General features: G+C 38.6%; 1 protein-coding gene across 4 annotated transcripts in view; it reads left to right on the forward strand.

The window, feature by feature from the left end:
• tty (tweety) overlaps nt 1-17,408 on the forward strand; it is a 545,142-nt gene extending 527,734 nt beyond the window's left edge. For all 4 annotated transcript variants that reach the window (XM_071695811.1, XM_071695809.1, XM_071695810.1 and 1 more), the window contains one exon: nt 16,155-17,408. In XM_071695811.1, the coding sequence (XP_071551912.1) occupies nt 16,155-16,365 (211 nt within the window). In that variant the 3' untranslated portion in view covers nt 16,366-17,408. The remainder of the gene's footprint in view (nt 1-16,154) is intronic.
• Nucleotides 17,409-17,937: the final 529 nt, after the last annotated feature.

A 17,937-nucleotide genomic window follows, 5' to 3' on the forward strand; every position in this document is an offset into this window, starting at 1 on the left:
CTCTTTGTTTATGGCCAGTTAACCTATTTTCCAACCACTTTAATTAAGCTGATTGGACAATAATGTCCAAGCAGTGATTTATTACCTTTTTAGAAAATGGGTGTTACATTGGCCCCATTCTTCTTGTACTTTCCCTATGGCAAGTGATTTATAGAAGAGAATAGTCAAAGGTTTACTTACCTCATTTTTGCCTCTTTCATTGTCCTCAGATAAATCTTATCTGGGCCTGCTGTTTTATTCATCTTTATTTCATTTAGTGCTGATACTATATCTTCAACAATTATATCCTTGGAGCTGCATTCAGGACATGAAGAGTATTTTCACCTGTAAATACAGATGCAAAAAAAATTTCATTCAAAATCATTTCTATATCTTCATTGTTATGAACCACATCTCCATTTTCAGTTACTAATGGGCCAGTTGACTGTATGATGACTGTCTTGCTCGTAACATACCCATAAAACTCCTTTGGGATTCTTTGGCTATTTTCAGCAACTTACACTTCATACTGACATTTACTTTAACATATGTCTTATTTTTTCTATGCAGACATAATTTGCTTTATCAGGCTGGTTATTGGTCTCCTTGAGCTACTTATGTGCTGCTTTCTTAGACAACAAACACTTCTGTATGTCATCATTCCACCATTTTAGGTTCATGTTGGAAAAATACTGTCTACTAAGAGTCGGCACAAATGATCCCTCCACTGCTTTGAATGTTTTACTGAAACTCTCCCAAGCTACATCCATATTACTTTCATTTATATCATTCCAACTTTGCCTTCAAGAGCAATGCGAAGATCTTTAAGATTTGCAAATCTAAAAGTTCACCCAAAAGTAATTCACTGGTGATCACTTGTACTGAACTTAGCTCAGTTTAGTATATTCTTGATGCATGTCGAATTATCAACCAATTGTATTAGGGCACTGTCAGACAGATTTAGGTAAATCTCATGCCCTAAGCTACTGGATAGGGATTCTCCCCTCTTATATAATGTTATGTTAAAATCTCCTCCTATGATCATATTGCTTTCACAGGTAGTTTCTGCTATCTAATCATATAATCTTTTGTCTACTTCTGGTGTCTGTTATTTTCTTTCAAAACTTTATCTTTGATATGTATGGTGTGAGGTGGTTTGATCGAGTAAGTAACGTAAGGGTAAGAGAGATGTGTGGAAATAAAAAGAGCGTGGTTGAGAGAGCAGAAGAGGGTGTTTTGAAATGGTTTGGGCACATGGAGAGAATGAGTGAGGAAAGATTGACCAAGAGGATATATGTGTCGGAGGTGGAGGGAACGAGGAGAAGAGGGAGACCAAATTGGAGGTGGAAAGATGGAGTGAAAAAGATTTTGTGTGATCGGGGCCTGAACATGCAGGAGGGTGAAAGGAGGGCAAGGAATAGAGTGAATTGGAGCGATGTGGTATACAGGGGTTGACGTGCTGTCAGTGGATTGAATCAAGGCATGTGAAGCGTCTGGGGTAAACCATGGAAAGCTGTGTAGGTATGTATATTTGCGTGTGTGGACGTGTGTATGTACATGTGTATGGGGGGGGGGGGTTTGGGCCATTTCTTTCGTCTGTTTCCTTGCGCTACCTCGCAAACGCGGGAGACAGCGACAAAGTATAAAAAAAAAAAAAAATGTACAAAACTGAAGTCAGTATTTCCAACAGCAAGTACGTTTTTCAGTGCAGAATTTAGATGAGAATATACTAAGAATAAGACAACACTGCCTACTTTATTTCCTCTATCACTGTTTGTTGAATATAGTGTACCCAGAAATGGCATATTTAGCAAGGAAATTTTATAATTATCATTATTTTCTCTAGCTCTGAAAAATTTGTTGCATATACTCCATTTAGCAACATAGAATATTCTAATACATGACTGAGACTGGTTTTTTTTTTGGTAAGTATATGTGCAACAGAGGCTATGGGGAGCCTGCCTACATGAACATTGTCCATAAACTCAAATGAACTCTCCCATCCTGGTTGCTACCTGCCTTGTTCCCTACTTTCACCTGGGAATTGATCTCATGCTGCTGCATTCTGGCTTTTCCTTGACCTGCCCCATTCCTAAACAGCAGTACTAGCTTACACATCTAGTAGTGTTCTCCCGTTTTCTCTTTCTGCAAAATGACCATTACTACGTGTGAACTGACCACTAAATGTTTTATTCCACGGTGTTCCCTACCTTCCTTGTTTCTATCCAGCTTCAGGTCTCTGACTTCAAGGTTACCTATCCTGCCATGTTCAGTCTTTTCATGAATCCCTCTTTTTGTTTGCCTATGCTCTTAGTATCTAACTAGTTTATGTGTATTGGAAAAAAAAAGAGCATATTATTCCCATCTAACATTCTTCCAGTATGAGATTTCCCTGTTCCATTCAAGTGGTCTGTCCTTGGCAAAGAGGCTTCTTTCTTGGCTAAAATGATCCCATAAATATGTACAAAAAATGTTTTCCTCCTTCCTATAGAGAGCCTCAGTTCTACTGTTTATCCCCAGGATTTTACTGAGGGTATAGGGATTTCCCTTATATCTGGGCAGCAGTCGCAATACAACTAACTTCCTACAGCTCTCTTTGAACTTACAGATGATATCCCTGTACTTTGCTAAACTTTTCTCTGGTTTTCCTTTGATAATGCTGTTTGTCCCTACCTGGACAACAAACATCGAAACCTTTGGAGTAGTTGAGGCAAAGTCATCAAACCTCCTTAGAACAGATACCATTGTGACATTACATATTTGTGTTGATTGCATCTCTGAACTCTGTTGTAGCCATCAACTTTATGGAAAATGTTAGTGCTTGTATTAGCACTCTCATGGATGGATGCCTCAATGTTCATCCTCCTGAAATTTTAAGCTAGTGAGCTTTAGATGCAGTAAGCATCCAAAGCTTCAAAAACTAAGAAGCAGCACTGGAATTCTTTAGTTATGGAGACTCTGTTGCCATGGCCACCCCTTTGAGGGAGTTCCAATTGTAACAGGCATCAGAGATATAGATAGATAAATAGATCAATTTCCTGGGGATTTGGGGGAAAGAATTCTACCCAGAAAATCCTTGTGTGTCATAGAAGGCAACTAAGAGGGGCAGGCGTAGGGGGGCTGGAAACCTTCCCCTTCTTGTTTTTCAGTTTTTGTAAAGTGGAAGAGAAAGAGCTAAGTGAGGAGTGGTCAACCTCCTCAAAGGATCAGGCTGGTATGTCGAATGTGTGTAGATGTAACCAAGATGAGAAGGAGAGAGAGGTGATATTGGGAAAGATCTTGGAAGAAAGGGGTAGGGTTACTTCTGAAGCAGGAAACTTGGGAATGAGTGAAAGACTATAAGGTAGTGCACTCCAAATTGCTGTTGATAGAAATGTAAGTGGATTGTGAGAGATAAGTGATTATTAGTACCAGTGTACCTGGCAACAAGAAGGATGATGAAGAGAAGCAAGAGTTTTGGGAGCAGCTGAGTGAGTGTGTCAGCAATTTTGATTTAATGGACTAGGTATTAGTGGTGGATAATTCAATGCAGAAGTGAATAGTGTGGCAGATGAGGATATGATTGAGGGACATTGGGTGTTCAGTAAGGTGAATGGAAGCAGTGAAGAGCTTGTGGAATGTGTGCTGAAAAAAGGACTGATGATTGGGGAGTACTTGGTTTAAAAAGAGGGACATACACAAGTATATGTGGATGAGTAGGGAAAATGGTAAACGGGCATTACTGAATTTCAGGCTTTTTGATGATAGGCATGTGAAGAGAAACTCCGAGTTATGAATGTGTTATGAGGAGCAGCCAGTAAGATGTCTGATCATTACCTGTTGTAGGCTAGGGTGAAGATTTGTAGAGGCTTTTCCACAAAATAGGAAAAATATGAGTGAGAAGTGTGTGGCAAAATTAAGTGAGATTGGAAAGGAGACTTGTGCAAAGAAATTCCAGAAGAGATTGTGTATAGAATGGCAAAAGGTGAGCATAAATGAAGTTAAGGGAGTAGTTGAAGAATGGGGAGGAGTGAGCAGTTGAGAAAGGGTAGTGAGTAGTGGGATGACAAAATAAAGTTACTCGTGATAGAGAAAAGAGAGGTTTGTGGGCAGTACTTACAAGGAAGAAGTGCAAGTGATTGGGTTGTACAAGAGATAGCAGCAGGGTGTTGAGAGGAAGGTGCAGGGCCTGAAAAAGAGGACAAATGAGAGATGGGGTGAGCAAGCAAACTTCAGGAGAACAAGAGGATGTTTTGGGAGGAGGTTAATAGTGTGAGAAAAAACAAGAGATCAAATGGGAACTTTAGGTGGTGGTGGGGATGGGGGCTCCCAGGTTGGGAAGTGATAACAGAAAGTGATGAGGGGAAGAAGAAATGGAGGTTGAAGGTCTGTTGAATGCTTGATGTAGAGTGTTTGGGTCAGGGAGGTATGTGAAGTGAGAGTCATGACAATTGGTTTGTTGAAGAGGGAAGCGGTGATGAAAGCCATGCATCAGATGGAATGAGTTAAGTTGGCTGGAGTGGATGGTATTTCAGTTGAATATGAAGGCAAAGAGGACAAAGGTGAGTGTTTGAATTACAAATGTATAAGTTTGTTAAAGAGATAATAATAAAAAATGATAAGAATGATCATAATAAAAGTTTGTTTCGTGTATCTGGTAAGTTGTATAGAAGAATGGTGGAGGGTGAAAGCCTACACAGAGAATCTGACTAGGTAGGAACAGCGTGGTTTCAGGACTGTTAAAGGATGTGTGGATCAGTTGTTTCCTTTGAAAAATGTGGGAGTAATATTTAGAGTAACAGAAAGATTTGTTTGTATCATATATGGATCTGGATAATGCATATGATAAAGTTAATATAGAATATATGTGGAATTTGTTACAAATATTTTTTTTTTTTTTGAAAATCAGATGCAACGTTTATATCAAGAGAATGAGGTGTATGTGCAAGTTAGTAGAAAGGAGGATGAGTGGTTTCAGGTGAAGGTCATCACTATGTCAGAGATATATGATGTCACCTTGGCTGTTTAATTTGTTTATGAATGGGTTGGAAATGAATGAAAAGGCATGGGTCTTGGAGAGAAGGGCAGGTATGCAATCAGTAGGGGTGGGGGCAAGGGGGGGAGTGAGTCAGTTGTTTTTAGTAATAAAATGGCAGTGATGGTTGATTTGAGTGAGAAACTGCAGAGGTTGGTGTCTGAGTTTAGGGAGTGTGTGTAAAAGGAGATAGTTGAAGTAAATGCAAGGCCATTAGATTTAGCAGTGCACAGAGGCAGGTTAGTTGAGGTATAAGTTTGATTGGAGAAGAATTTGAAAAAATGAAGTGGTTTAGATACCTAGGAAAGGACATGGCAGTAAATGGAAGCGTGGAAGCAAACTTATAAGGCTGGTGAGGAGGTAAAGGTTCAGGAAGTATTGAGGAATGTGTGGTATGAGAGGGAGGGTGAAAATGGTTATTTTGCAGGTATAAAGTCCCAACAATGTCATATGGATGTGAGGCATGGACCATAGATAAGAATGTATGGAAAAGGGTGAATGTGTTGGAAATAAAATGTTTGAGGACAATATGTGATGTGAGGAGTTTTGATTAAGTAATCACGGGATAAGAGAGAGGTGTTGCAACAACATGAGTATGGTTGAGAGAGGTGAAGAGGGTTTGCTGAAGTGGTTTGGACAAGTGGAGAGTGAGGAGAGGTTGACAGAGAGGATACATATGTCAAGAGTTGAAGGAGATAAAAAGGAGAAGGCCATATTGGACATGAAAGAATGGAGTGAAAAAGACTTAGATTGCATGGGGTCTGAATACACAGGAGAATGATAGGTGTGCACAGGATGAATGAATGGGAGTGATGTGGTATATAGGGGGTGACATACTGTCTGTTGACTGAACCAGGGCATATGAGGCGGTTGGGGGAAACAACAGAAAGGTTTGTAAGGCTAGGTTGTGGATGGGGGCTGTGACTTTTGGGCATTACACATGACAGCAAGAGAATTTATGTAAGCGAATGAAGCCTATCTTTCATCTATTCTACCTTGCTAATACTGGAAGCTTGAAACAAGCATGAAAGAAAAAGGATAAGTTTCTTGGTTTTAGATGCACAGCAACCTTTTCCACACATTATTTGGCCCTACCACTCTTCTTGGCTTCACTGTGCTTCTATCATACCAGTTTCCATTATTAGCAATTATATGCTAGTGGTAGTTTGTATCCCAGAAATCTTGCTGTAATGGTAAGTTGGTGTGAGATTTATTATTTGATGTGTACAGTGTACACTTGCCCGTAAATAATTCCATGTAAAGAAAATGTAAGGCTAAAGATAGTAAATCTATTACAGTTGTAAACATTAACATTCTAGCAGTAGTGCACATTTCAAACAACTTTATTTAATGGTAGTGTTGGTTAAACATTAAAAAAGCTTGCTTTAGATATTAGTGTTGGTATGAGGTGTACTTTTTGGTCGACTGCATATTGTTTTACAGAAATGTAAATAACAAACAAATCCATGCAATAAGGAAAAATATGAGACCAAAAGCATTGTCACAAATTGATGATTATCATAATCATGTAAGCATAACTGATGGTTGGTTAAACATGTCTCATTCACCTCGAAGCTACTGGCAGGGCTTACTCCATTGTATGCAAAACTTTTAAGAAAGATTGACAAAGAGGATACTTGTATCAAAAGTGGAGGGATCAAGAAGCAGGACAACAAATTGGAGGTGGAAAGATGGAGTGAAAAAGATTTTGAGCAATCGGGGCTTGAACATACAGGAGGGTGAGAGGTGTGCAAGGAATAGAGTGAATTGGAACAATGTGGTATACCAGGGTCGACATGCTGTCAGTGGACTGTACCAGGGCATATGAAATGTCTGAAGTAAACCATGGAAAGGTTTGTGGTTTCGGTGCATCACACATAACAGCTAGAGAGTGAATATGAACGAATGTGGCCTTTTTTGTCTGTTTTCCTGGGACTACCTCACTGAAGCGGGGGATAGCGATGCTGTTTCCTGTGGGGTGGGGTTGCGACAGGAATGGATGAAGGCAGACAAGTATGAATATGTACATGTGTATATATGTATATGTCTGTGTATGTGTATATTTTTTTTTTTTTTTTATACCTCGTCGCTGTCTCCCGTGTTTGCGAGGTAGCGCAAGGAAACAGACGAAAGAAATGGCCCAACCCCCCCCATACACATGTACATACACACGTCCACACACGCAAATATACATACCTACACAGCTTTCCATGGTTTACCCCGGACGCTTCACATTCCCTGATTCAATCCACTGACAGCACGTCAACCCCTGTATACCACATCGCTCCAATTCACTCTATTCCTTGCCCTCCTTTCACCCTCCTGCATGTTCAGGCCCCGATCACACAAAATCCTTTTCACTCCATCTTTCCACCTCCAATTCGGTCTCCCTCTTCTCCTCGTTCCCTCCACCTCCGACACATATATCCTCTTGGTCAATCTTTCCTCACTCATTCTCTCCATGTGCCCAAACCATTTCAAAACACCCTCTTCTGCTCTCTCAACCACGCTCTTTTTATTTCCAAACATCTCTCTTACCCTTACGTTACTTACTCGATCAAACCACCTCACACCACACATTGTCCTCAAACATCTCACTTCCAGCACATCCATCCTCCTGCGAACAACTCTATCCATAGCCCATGCCTCGCAACCATACAACATTGTTGGAACCACTATTCCTTCAAACATACCCATTTTTGCTTTCCGGGATAATGTTCTCGACTTCCACACATTTTTCAAGGCTCCCAAAATTTTCGCCCCCTCCCCCACCCTATGATCCACTTCCACTTCCATGGTTCCATCCGCTGACAGATCCACTCCCAGATATCTAAAACACTTCACTTCCTCCAGTTTTTCTCCATTCAAACTCACCTCCCAATTGACTTGACCCTCAACCCTACTGTACCTAATAACCTTGCTCTTATTCACATTTACTCTTAACTTTCTTCTTCCACACACTTTACCAAACTCCGTCACCAGCTTCTGCAGTTTCTCACATGAATCCGCCACCAGCGCTGTATCATCAGCGAACAACAACTGACTCACTTCCCAAGCTCTCTCATCCCCAACAGACTTCATACTTGCCCCTCTTTCCAAGACTCTTGCATTTACCTCCCTAACAACCCCATCCATAAACAAATTAAACAACCATGGAGACATCACACACCCCTGCCGCAAACCTACATTCACTGAGAACCAATCACTTTCCTCTCTTCCTACACGTACACATGCCTTACATCCTCGATAAAAACTTTTCACTGCTTCTAACAACTTGCCTCCCACATACCTTCCACAGAGCATCTCTATCAACTCTATCATATGCCTTCTCCAGATCCATAAATGCTACATACAAATCCATTTGCTTTTCTAAGTATTTCTCACATACATTCTTCAAAGCAAACACCTGATCCACACATCCTCTACCACTTCTGAAACCACACTGCTCTTCCCCAATCTGATGCTCTGTACATGCCTTCACCCTCTCAATCAATACCCTCCCATATAATTTACCAGGAATACTCAACAAACTTATACCTCTGTAATTTGAGCACCCACTCTTATCCCCTTTGCCCCTGCACAATGGCACCATGCACGCACATGTATATGTTGATATGTATATGTATGTATGTGTGTATGAGTGGATGGGCCATTCTTCATCTGTTTCAGGCGCTACCTCGTTTTTGCGGGAAACCGATTATGTATGATAATGATAATGATAATAATGATAATTAGAATGATAATGATAATAATAATGATAACTTATTTTTGAAATTTGTTGTAGATTCTTGAAGCATTTAATAGATTTTACTGTTTTAGAGGGGAATTTAATTGCTCTCCATAAGAGCATCGTAAGGTTTGTCAGTTTTCATTTAGGATAAATATCCTGAAAAGTTAAATTTTTCTCAGTAAAATAATTGATTATCTATAGTGAATTTTGTAGATTGATTCATCATTCCTTTTAATTACAGTTTGAAATTAAGTAAATGAACATTTTCATCCTAACATTAACCTGTGCAGTATTATGTATATTATAACTAATATCGAGGTTTTCACATTGGTTATTCTGAATTGATTGAGAGGGTGAAGGCATGTACAGAGCATCAGATTGGGGAAGAGCAGTGTGGTTTCAGAAGTGGTAGAGGATGTGTGGATCAGGTGTTTGCTTTGAAGAATGTATGTGAGAAATACTTAGAAAAGCAAATGGATTTGTATGTAGCATTTATGGATCTGGAGAAGGCACATGATAGAGTTGATAGAGATGCTCTGTGGAAGGTATTAAGAATATATGGTGTGGGAGGAAAGTTGTTAGAAGCAGTGAAAAGTTTTTATCGAGGATGTAAGGCATGTGTACGTGTAGGAAGAGAGGAAAGTGATTGGTTCTCAGTGAATGCAGGTTTGCGGCAGGGGTGTGTGATGTCTCCATGGTTGTTTAATTTGTTTATGGATGGAGTTGTTAGGGAGGTAAATGCAAGAGTTTTGGAAAGAGGGGCAAGTATGAAGTATGAAGTCTGTTGGGGATGAGAGAGCTAGGGAAGTGAGTCAGTTGTTGTTCGCTGATGATACAGCGCTGGTGGCTGATTCATGTGAGAAACTGCAGAAGCTGGTGACTGAGTTTGGTAAAGTGCGTGGAAGAAGAAAGTTAAGAGTAAATGTGAATAAGAGCAAGGTTATTAGGTACAGTAGGGTTGAGGGTCAAGTCAATTGGGAGGTGAGTTTGAATGGAGAAAAACTGGAGGAAAAGAAGTGTTTTAGATATCTGGGAGTGGATCTGGCAGCAGATGGAACCATGGAAGCGGAAGTGGATCATAGGGTGGGGGAGGGGGCGAAAATTCTGGGGGCCTTGAAGAATGTGTGGAAGTCGAGAACATTATCTCGGAAAGCAAAAATGGGCATGTCTGAAGGAATAGTGGTTCCAACAATGTTGTATGGTTGCGAGGCGTGGGCTATGGATAGAGTTGTGCGCAGGAGGATGGATGTGCTGGAAATGAGATGTTTGAGGACAATGTGTGGTGTGAGGTGGTTTGATCGAGTGAGTAACGTAAGGGGAAGAGAGATGTGTGGAAATAAAAAGAACGTGGTTGAGAGAGCAGAAGAGGGTGTTTTGAAGTGGTTTGGGCACATGGAGAGAATGAGTGAGGAAAGATTGACCAAGAGGATATATGTGTCGGAGGTGGAGGGAACGAGGAGAAGAGGGAGACCAAATTGGAGGTGGAAAGATGGAGTGAAAAAGATTTTGTGTGATCGGGGCCTGAACATGCAGGAGGGTGAAAGGAGGGCAAGGAATAGAGTGAATTGGAGCGATGTGGTATACCAGGGTTGACGTGCTATCAGTGGATTGAATCAAGGCATGTGAAGCGTCTGGGGTAAACTATGGAAAGCTGTGTAGGTATGTATATTTGCGTGTGTGGACGTATGTATATACATGTGTATGGGGGGGGGGGGGGGTTGGGCCATTTCTTTCGTCTGTTTCCTTGTGCTACCTCGCAAACGTGGGAGACAGCGACAAAGTATAATAAAAAAAAAAAAAATAATATTCTGAATTCATCTAGATTCCAACAGTTCATTCATTTTCTTGGCAAAAGAGAGTAAACGTATCTCTGCTTTAAGGTATTTTGGGGTGTCACTGGACTCAACTCCACGAGTGAAAAGTCACTTGGTAAGGCTGTGTCATTTGGGGTACAGTCTCATCTAAGAATTTCTCAGTCCAAAGGAGTCCACATTCCCCTGCTGCTGAAAGTAGCATATCCTTGGATAGCAGGAGCATCTGCAAAGTGGACCTGGGTAATATTAGGACTTTTATAGGAAAGGACCCTTGGGTAATTATAAATGAATGAACTGGATAAGGCATTTTGGTCATTTTCATTCTCTACATAACTGAAATGCAATTCCTTATCTCTCTTCTGTAAGGATGGTGACCTTGACTATCAGATTCTGTAATCTTACATGAACAAATCAGTTCTTCTCTGAAGAAGCAAAATTGAGGATGAGTGAAGAGGGATGTGGAGGGAACAAAGGGGGGAGGGGAAACCAAGAAGATGGAAGGATGAGGTGAAAGAGGCTTTGAGGTAATGGAGCCCAAACATTCATGAGGATGATAGGTTTGCATGGGATAGAATGAATTTAATAACGTGGTATTTGGTGGTGTGCTGTCCTGCCAGTAGGCTGAATTAGACCACATAAAGTGGTCAGGGTAAACTTTAGAATATTCCATAGAGCCTGGATCTGGTTGGTGGGCTTGGTAAAATATATGTGATCACTAGAGAGTAGGTGTGTGCAAAGGAGGCCACTGTACATTTGTTCATGGTGCTACCCCACTAAAGCAGGAAAGGCAATAAGGTCAAAAGAAAAATGTGGTTACTGAACAACATTACCATAGTACTGTATTTGAAATGATTCCATATTATGCTAGAAAAGAAAAATTGCTTAATTTTAGGGTTTGGCAATTGGGATCCTTTGATTTGGTGAATAGATTTCATAAGTTATTGTTTTACTACAGGAAAGGGCAACTTCTTTCATCTTGTAATATTTTGCTTGTCTGTAAGATATCAAACCTTCTCTTGATCCAGAATACCTAATCCAGTAAAGTTACCAGTTTTATTACTGATACAGACTGATAAAAGTAGATTTTGATGCAGGCTCTTTTCCATTGTGCTGATCTTTCATTTATTACATACTTGTGCCTCCTACTGTCCTACGTTTGTTTACTGTTGAACACTGAGTGAAGTGGTGGCGAGAGTGGTCGGTTGGGCAGAAATGCCATTCTGTAGTTCCAGTTTCACAAAATCATGTACATATACCCTCCTTATCTCTTCTTTGAAAATTTTGAGAGTGAAGTGGTGGTTAATGAGGGTAATTAGGCTGTGGTAAAGCACATACTTCATGTAGTTATTGTTGCAGTATTATGTGCTCATTAGTAACTCTGTTTTATTTCATAGGGGTGATACATTTGTAGTTGCCTATGTTACACAGTACAGTGATAGGATTCTAAACATGAGGGTCCATATCTTGGACTTTCTCAACAATCAAATAATTTTCTATACTTATATCATTTGTACGGAACCTATTTTATTCATCCATAACTCTGATACCATAAAGGTGTTTCTTTAAATCTTTTCTGACAAGTTCCTTGCTTAATGTATTATGACTTCTGTTTGCATTTCCTAAAGAAATGATCTCTGGTTTATGAACTTGAGGATTGTGATAAAATCTATCCTTATTCTTCTATTTTCTAAGAAGAGCAAATTTATGGCTTTTTTAGAACAATATGCTGCAAATGCAAGGTTCTTGGTTCTTGCTTTCATTATTGATGGAACAGCTCAGTGAAGAAATGTTCTTAAATCAAAACTTTTTTTATAATTTGCTTTTTTTTTCATGACACCATGTGAGTTCTTGTTGATATTTATGACACCATGTTTTGTGTTGACATAAATCCATAATTACTTCAGTTTTTTGTTAGGAAGTAACTCGACTCGAAGCTCTGATGATTGATTTGTCCTGGGTAAGTAAGTTGCTCATAATTCTGATCATAGGCCAGTGTTTAGTGACCATCATCCTGCACTGAAATTTTGTTATCATGTGGAGAAGTGGGATATGTACCTTCTTAAAGTGGAAAGAAATAATCTTATTAGCCATAATGGAATGTGACCATGAGGTAATGCACAGGACAACATTTTTCATGATTAGCTCTTAAAGATATGAACCATAGATATATTAACTTTTATACATAGGATGTAGCCACCCGAGTTTTTAAAAGGTGACATAAATGCCATTTTCTTGAAGGAGGTGGAAGATCAGTATGTATTAGTTTGCAAGGTTACGAACAGAAAGTTATGGATAACTTATACAGCACTTGTGAGTAAGGTATGATAAGGATGGTATTGGGAAAGCTAAAGTTGAAGATAGTCTTGTAAAAGAGAAAAATTGGAGGAGTAATTAAGTCTTTGGTGAATGAAAAAAATTTAAGAGTAGATTGTGCAAGAAACTTGCATGGAGAAATAAACTAATGCATGGATGTGATAGTTAAGTGTACATTGGCAGAGTTTGATGAAAAAATGAAAGCATGAAATGTGGCTAGCTTGCATAACTGAAAGCAGATGAAATGAAAAATGAAACTGAAGATTAGATCGATTGTGTGAAGAATTCATGAGGAAGGCACATGGATTAGTCTTTGAGGTTGGTATAGTCATGTAGAATGTTTGCCAAATGACAGGTTGGTGAAGATGTATAATAAAACAGTATAGAACATGTGGAAGAGAAGTAGACCACAGAAGAGATGGATAGATATACTGTGAATTGATTAATACTAAGGATACTTCTGATGAAAGTGTTGAAGAATGATTTAGGATTAGATGCAATGAAAGTATTTCATGTATGGAATTGATATGAATAGGAAGGTTAGTTAATTTTTCATTCATGTGTAATTGCCCCCAGACACCCTTTCCAGGAGCTTCTGCAGCTCCAAGGCTGTGCTGCTTTCAGTAGCAGGGGAATGTTGGACTCCTCTGGAGTGAGAAGTTCTTTAACGAGACTATACATCTGATGATAAAGCCTTACCAAAGGTTCTTTTTTCACTTTTAGTGTAACCTTATGCAGGCAAAGTTGGTCTTAACAAATCAACTGAGTGTGCAGGGTGAACTGTAAGGAACACTTTATAAGTGTGGAAATCCATGTTTCACTTTAACACACTTGGGATGATTGAAGATATATGTGGGTGATTTTCAGTAGCCGTATGTACCTTACCTATTCCATGACATCAAGAATAGAGTAATGATGACAGATAGACATACCAGTCGGTTCTCCATCTTGGTGATAGAATAAGTTATGTATAAATAGAAGGGATATTAATGACATTCATGCCTTTGCACTCGTAGATAATTTTCAGTTCAAGAAACATATTAATACTTTTTTATCAGAGCCTCTACCCCATATTGAAGTACCATTGAAATTCAGTACATTGTGGTAGGGTTGTTGGCATTTTATATTCCTTGTGCAAACTGTAGTTTGTAACTGAAGGGAACTGGTTCCGTTTAATTAAATATTCTTATGCAGTATACTGCTTATTGATATCAGGAGTGTTTTGTAGCAAAGCCCTACTTCATTTTCATTCATTACTGAATAAAAGCTTGTAAGTGTATGTTGGTAAACTGGATAGTATTGAAAACCCCTTGTAAACATTATCAGTCTTTTGACATTTTAATCATACATATACTTTTGAACATTAAGAACATATGTAAACATTCAGAATGCTTTATTTTGGGCACATCATCTTATCTTCACTGTTTTCACCATGTGCCTCTGTGTATCTTATCAACAAATAAGCTAAAAGATGCTATTCATTTTCCCCTTTCTCAATTGCTCTCGGCAAACCTTGATGGATTCCCTGAGTAAGTTGCCCCACCTGATAGTAAATGCAAGGGAAAATTTGCCCACATTAACATTATGCTTCATGGAATGTATATGTTAACCCCCATTATGTATTCAGATACATTATTATCAATATTATTAAAACAATCCTATAGTCTTGTCATTTCTTGTAAGAAGCTTTGAGTGTTCCATGCATGATATATCCTTTTCTTCATATCACTGAGAAATTGTAAGTTTGGTGTTTCTATTGGTCTGATATATAAAAGTTCACTTCTGTCATATGTGTAATCTTAATACAATTCCCTGATAATGCTTTACATACCTTGTACTGAACAGAAATGATGATTAGTTATGTTACTAATTTTTATTTATTTTTTGATGATTTGACATTGTTATTCTTGTTATTTACAAACTGCTGCAACATTCATTCTAAGGTCAATGTTTCTCAAGTTTTTGTTGAAAGGAAAAAAGTTAAACTTGCAGGATTTTCCCTAACAACTGGCTATCGGCCAAAATAACAGTTTCAGTCATATTATAGGTCAGTTAAGACTCCTTTATTAGAATTAAAGTAAGAAAAAAGTCTTGATGATCCTTTTTATGCTGAAAATGCATCAGAAAGCATTTTTTTTTTCAAGCCTAGATTTTTAAAAAGTTGTAGAGGGCATGCCCTTGGCCTTTTCAGGTGTTGATATGCTTGTTTTTGTCAAAACTTGGAGAAAACCCTGGGGCTGGGTTTGTGTGTGTATGTGTGTGTGTTCACCAGATTCACCATACTGTATACATATATTTGCTTTAGTAAATTTTTTAAGTTATACATTATTTTTCAATAATTCAATAATTCTTCAGTTACACAAATACCTTGCTAATAGTAGATTTTATCGTAAGTAGTAACTATGCAACATATAGTGCTTAATGAGAATTGCTAAAAAGATCTTCAAAATCTTACTGTCTGTTTAGGGCATCATGGTATAATGGCAATGATCTTCACAATCCACAAACTTGTGGTTGATTCCAGGGCCAGACAAGGTTGGCAGGGTGTTTGTTATTGACTGTGGTATGCACAGAGCTTGTCACCGTTTTCCATGTTTAGATCCACATATATATGCTAACCCATCTTCCTTAGTAGCATATCACCTCACAGATGTGGACAGCATACACATCCACATATTTTTATTCTTAGTATCTTGCTTAATTAGAATGGTGAAATTCTCATCAGCAGTGATGATAATCAAGAATGATTATTTTGAAGTTTAGCTTGCCAGTAACATGATATGCTAATACCCGAAATATCTGCCTAAAATAGGAGCAGTGAAAGGTTGGGTGCACGAAGCTTTTGTGGTTTTAGTATTTGTGCACTGTAATTTCCTCTCAGTAAGTTTTGTTACATGATATGCCTCTTGATGACATGTCAGCTGAAATATTTTTTTAGCATATTAAAATGATAGATCATTGTAAGGAATGTAAATAAAATTTTGGATGCTTTTGACGATGAATATAGTTCAGAATTATAAATGAATATCTTAAAGTTTTTAAGGTTAATGATGTAAAAGCTGTCATTGAATTTACAAACCAGATGTGACCATTTCATGTTTCATGAAATTTCATTGAAATTTTTTTCTTTTTATAAAAATAATGGAGAAATCCCATGTACTATACAATAAAGCTGGTATCAAGAAAGTCACCATTAACAGAACAGCATTCTTTATTTCTATGTAAAAGCCATTTGATCTTCAGATAGTATTCGTTAGTCTTAATAACATACATTTTTCTGATTGCAAATTCATCACTGTTGCAGAAATGGTCGTCTGTACCACAGCGATGGAATGGGGAGCATGGGAGGAGGAAGTGGGTCAGCTCCAACAACAGTAAGTACAATGGGGCGCAGTGACAACCATCACAACCACCACCATACTCACAGTCACAGTCACTCTGTGGGTCCCAACCATGGCCAGTATGCCACTCTCTCCAAGCAGTGCAAGACTCTCGAATCATCTGACTTCTACTAAAGGATATTGGTCCAATAACTAACTGCATGTTTTTCTTATCGGTGGTGTCAGAATTTTCATTGTGATCCATCAGTAGAATTCTAAAATGGGTTCCTAGATTCTTCTGGGATTCTTACAATCTTACAGGGAAGCATGTGGAGAAGTACAACAGTGGTCACCAGACTTTAAGGGGATATACTTCCATCCAGAAGTGTAATTCATATTGCCATTATGACACTTTCTGCCAAAGTAAAAGAAACTTGTGAGTTTAGTATTGGAGTAGCCAGCCTTTGATCTGTATATGTATAAAGAACTAACTGGTGTACTGAGAAACCTTTTCAGATGATGAAGGCTGAAGTACGTTTCTTAGCAGATTCCTGATGTTATTGTAATGCAGTTGGACTTTTAATGCATCTTGTTGAAGAATAACTGCATTTTATCAGAGAGATATTTTAAGTTACTGAATGTAGTGTAATATTCCTCTGTGCATGCTTCTTTAGGGGGGTTTGAATGCTTGGATACCTTCAATCTCTTGCTTTAAATTGTTTCACACTAATCATTTTCAATCTATTTGTAAAATATTGCTGTTTTAACTCTTTATGTTAATGCATATGTTTCAATATGCTGTAGGCATTTATTGAAGTTTTGAAGGTGTTGAAATAGATTTCTTCATTGTACTTGGTAGTTATCAAATCTTGTTATTGGAATTATCAAGATATTTTGAACTGACTTAAATCATCAGTCAACACATTTCTGTAAAACTGTTTCTCAGCATTTGGGACCAATAGGTGAATACTTGGTCCTGATAATGGTATACTGTATATATAACCAGAGTTTTGGTAGGCTTTTTCAAATTATAAGATGAAAATCGAGTGACCTGGTATTTTCTATCGGAAGGTCTTGTTTTGTAGACAAGTTTTGTTTGTAAAATGTTGATACGTGTACCTGGTACTGTCATGTTCATTTTTCATGGTCAGAATAATCCAAGATATCGTGATACTTACTGAAGGTTTGAAGAGGGCCATTGGCAAAAGACATGCTGATGCATTAATTTGGAAATAAAAAAAAAATGTGTACGTGTGGGAAGAGGGAAAGTGATTGGTTCTCAGGGGAATGTAGGTTTGGGCAGGGGTGTTGATTTTCCCCAGGTTTTTTTAATTTGTTTATGGATGGGGTTTTTAAGGGGGTAAATGCAAGATTTTTGGAAAGAGGGGAAGTATGAAGTCGGGTTGGGGTGAGAGAGTTTGGGGAAAGTGAGTCAGTTGTTTTTTTGCTGATGATACAGGTGGTGGCTGATTCATGTGAGAAACTGCGGGAAGGGGTAAATTGAGTTTGGTAAAGTGTGGGGAAGAAGAAAGTTAAGAGTAAATGTGAATAAGAGCAAGGTTATTAGGTACAGTGGGGGGTTGGGGTTTCAAGTCAATTGGGGGGTGAGTTTGAATGGAAAAAAACTGGGGGAAAGTGAAGTTTTTTAAATTTTCGGGGAGTGGATCTGCGGGCGGAGGGAAACCCATGGAAGCGGAAGTGGATCATAGGGTGGGGGAGGGGGCAAAAAATTTTGGGGGCCTTAAAAAAATGGTGGAAGTCGAGAAA

This window comes from Panulirus ornatus, chromosome 58 (assembly GCF_036320965.1).
Source record: "Panulirus ornatus isolate Po-2019 chromosome 58, ASM3632096v1, whole genome shotgun sequence".
Classification (NCBI taxonomy): Eukaryota; Metazoa; Arthropoda; class Malacostraca; order Decapoda; family Palinuridae; genus Panulirus; species Panulirus ornatus.